This window comes from Anneissia japonica, unplaced genomic scaffold (assembly GCF_011630105.1).
Source record: "Anneissia japonica isolate Jap-2015-1 unplaced genomic scaffold, ASM1163010v1 scaffold287713_len945575_cov184, whole genome shotgun sequence".
In the NCBI taxonomy this organism is placed as follows: domain Eukaryota; kingdom Metazoa; phylum Echinodermata; class Crinoidea; order Comatulida; family Comatulidae; genus Anneissia; species Anneissia japonica.
The window spans coordinates 836,302-840,023 of NW_022725774.1; the positions used below are offsets into that span (position 1 = coordinate 836,302).

The window sequence follows — 3,722 nt, forward strand, 5'->3', positions numbered from 1 at the left end:
GTTCTAAACGATGTGGTGAAGATGGCAGCGGCGGTTCATCGGTTTCAGCACCAGTTACGGTAATGAAAATACGTTTCCAGTAGTTGCGGACGTCTTTATTTCTCACGCAGTACATCATGAAGATGAGGAAGCCTTGAAGGGTGTTAAAGACACAGAATAAAATGTTGATGACTTGGGTTGCATCTCCGATGGCAAAGAATCCAAACACCCAAGTCAAGCCCATCACCAGAGTGATACTGATGCCATTCTGCAGCATCCTGATGCCCTCATTTTTCTTGCGCTGTCGGTTGGTAAATTTTCCGCGTTGGCACAAACTGTGCATCACAAAAGCAAACATTGTCACGTTGAACAACAAAGCAATAACAACTGGGATAGCAACACTCACATACATTCGTCCCAACGTCAGAAAACAACTGGAAAACGAAATATAAAAAAATGACATCTGTCCCAAGTGGCATATTTAGGAGTAGAATTATCATGTGAGGGCAGGGGCTATGGAGGGTGTATGATTGCAAATTGAGGGCACTACCCAAAGACTTTTAACTGTACAGGATATTTTTGGTGATCTTGCACTGCACGTCTGAATTGTACCCAGGGGCGCAGCCACGGTAAAATTGGAGAAGGGGGTCGGGGTAGGTCAAGCCTTGAGAGCGCAGCGAGTAACTAAGCTGGAGAGACCAAGAGACAAAGGGCTCCCCCCGGGGTCCAGAGGCCAAAGGCCCCGGGTGATTTACGTTATTTTACATGATAAAAAATAGAATTGAGGTCTCACTACTTTAAATTCTATAAAACCTCTAACAAAAAATCAGCCTGAATGAAAATATAAAATATAAAATATATATAATAGAAAATATATTTGGTGCAACATTACATTCTTTCCTGGTTCCACCGACAAAGGGTAATGATTTTATAATTATGACCCTCTGATGAAAGCCTTTTTTAAGTAAGTCTTTAAAGCGACATGTTCTATAACCTCTCCAAGCACTTTCACGGACCAGTATCGGATCCAAGAATTTCAAACAGAAGGGGCCCAGGGAGGTTTTAAAACAATGGAGGGTCAATATCACCTCAGGCCCACCATGGTCTGGGCTGAGGTAAGAACATTATGATTATGAGCATAAAAGTTGAATATCATATTATTTTTTTCCCTCATTTTTTTTTTATTCTGAGAAACTTAAAGGGAGTGGGGGGTCCAGCTGGGCTTCTTAAATTAGCTACTGCGGACATGAGAAAGTGTAGGCCTATTTACCTTATCATTTTGATATTATTTTCTTTAATAGTGTTGCTTAAGCCTATTAGTTTAATGCGTCTCTAATTTCTGGTTTGACTTGTTAGATAATCTGATTGTATTTGTTGTTAAAAAGATATTACAAACTTTTAAGGTGTTTGCTTACGGAGGTAAATCAAAGAAAAATCCAAAAGTCGTGGTCGTTACGGGAGGTGGTGGCTAATGAGAGGTATCAAATGCACTGATTAGATAGGGAGAACAAACCAGAGTATAATAATAGAGTGGGCGTTAAGGCAGGTGATCGCTTGGTAGGTGATCTCACAGGGAAATTCAACCGAAAATACCAGCGGACAGTATTATCCCAGGGAACAGAATCGTATTACACACATACCTGCAGCGCTCGCTTTGTTCGGATCAAAACAACAACAAAGGGATTAATTGATTTCCCTACTCTGTTCCCAAAAAGGATCCACTTTATGCGTTCTCGATTTTATATATTTTTGACGTCTACTAATCTCATCCACGTGGTAAAGCACTTGTGATTATTCGTTAATATTTGCAATTTGTATTAATTTATCAGTCACTGAAAAATCGTTGAATACTGTTGATATTGCATCTTCAGAATCAATTAAGACCTCAAATTATTAAAAATGTCTGAGCGCGAGGAGGCTCCATCCACTCAACCACAGCACTCCCAGCCATTTTGGTCCACAAATTCACACCCACCCACAAAAAATCCTGCATATGGGCCTGCTGGGACCAGGTGTTACGCCACTGTTAAGTAGTAAAATTCTAATTAGTAATAGAGAATAATAGCCATGCAGATATACAATATTTATCAATACATATAACTTACTATTTCTGATTATCCACATAATCATCAACATGTACAAAAATTGTAGCCAAGACAATAACTGCAGGTGCACCTAAATTTGAAAATAAATTTTTAAGAATAATATACATATTTGCTGTTAACTTTCAGGTGCTCAAAAGTATACATTAAACTAAATTAGATAAACAATTTTTGTAATGTTGATATTAATTTGCGTGATATCACATTATAAATGTAAATGTATTACTATTATTCTTACAACATGACATCATAATTTTTTTGTTTTTGCTAATATATCAGACATCATATTATATTCTACCATATCTTATATCTTAGTAATAAATTTTGTGTATGTTTTTGCATATAAGCAACTTTTTTTTCTCAACTATAATTATGTCATCATCAGGACCTATTTTTTTCTCAACATTAATTATGTCATCATCAGGACCTTTACAGATCATTGAATAAATTTAACAAATTTAGGACGTATATTTACATCATCCGTAAGTTAGGCCATAGAAGACTAAGATTTTTATTCCTTCATGGTTAGGCACAGTAAAGCCTGTTGTTCCAATGCAGCTAGCTAATTCAACTCACCCCATCCAAATAGACTAGCTTTGATGAGAAATCTTGGAATATGAGCATTGTATATTTTTACAAACAGATAATACATGAAGAGGGCTTGGACACTCATCCAGAAAATGGAAGACAACAGGAAATAGTGTAACAAAGCTCCCACAGCAGTGCATTGATCATCGTTGTTCGTTCGGTCAATTCCAACGATAAATACAATATATAGACCAAGCAAAGATCCACACAGATTGCATAGGATTTTTTTTGGCTCACTTTTTCTCAATTTTCTAGGAGAAAGCATAAAAATAAAAGTGCATGAAGATTTTTTTTTTACTCTTTTGTGGGGATTTCACCTTTTTTCCAATGAAAGACATTTGTCTATGTTCAAATATTTAAAAATGAATATAGAAGAGCAATTTCGAATACACACTTCATCTATCAATTGTTATACACATTTCATTATATTTTCCGTTATACATTTTCTTAATAGGCCTAAAGGTAATATCTGTCAATATCATAGGCACAAATTCATCTTTTTCATTACTCACTTAATTTGAAATTAATTATTAGGAAGGAGTTACAAATTACTTTATGAAGAATATATGATTGAATATGGAAACAAAATTCTTAAAAATGCAATTTGGCCTACTAACAATATTCCTGGTGCACACACACCCCGAAACGAAACATGCGTCAGTCCACTACGGCTGACTATTTCAATAGTTTTGCTTATACATCAATTTTGATAAATTTCTTTTAACGTTTTATCAACCTTGTAAAATGTTTGGTAATTTATACACAATTCAATGAATCAGGTACACTATAGTATTTCTAATTTTTTTTCGATTACCGTGTATAATTTTTATTCATTTTTTCCCCGTTTTTTTTTTCTTTCTTTTTTTTTTTTTTTTTTTTTTTTTTTTTTTTTTTTTATCAAAATCTCAAAGTGACATGCACTGGACAGCACAAAAACTCATCTATTTTATTGCTTATTCAGAATTTAACTGTTGGTGTCAAGAGTTTATCCAACTGTAAACTATTCCCTAAAGTTTGTTATTTCACATAATCAAAAACCAAGGAGTTGTTAAT

The 3,722-nt window shown here is 35.0% G+C and overlaps 1 protein-coding gene across 1 annotated transcript in view; it reads right to left on the minus strand.

The window, feature by feature from the left end:
- Window position 1: 1 nt before the first annotated feature.
- Window positions 2–3,722, minus strand: part of LOC117112893 (adhesion G-protein coupled receptor G7-like) — a gene marked incomplete at its 3' end in the record, with an annotated part of 49,096 nt that continues 45,375 nt past the window's right edge. The window contains exons 15-17 of the mRNA XM_033256106.1: window positions 2,658–2,920; window positions 2,085–2,154; window positions 2–413 (exon numbers count right to left, since the gene is read on the minus strand). Coding sequence (XP_033111997.1) covers window positions 2–413; window positions 2,085–2,154; window positions 2,658–2,920 — 745 coding nt within the window. The remainder of the gene's footprint in view (window positions 414–2,084; window positions 2,155–2,657; window positions 2,921–3,722) is intronic.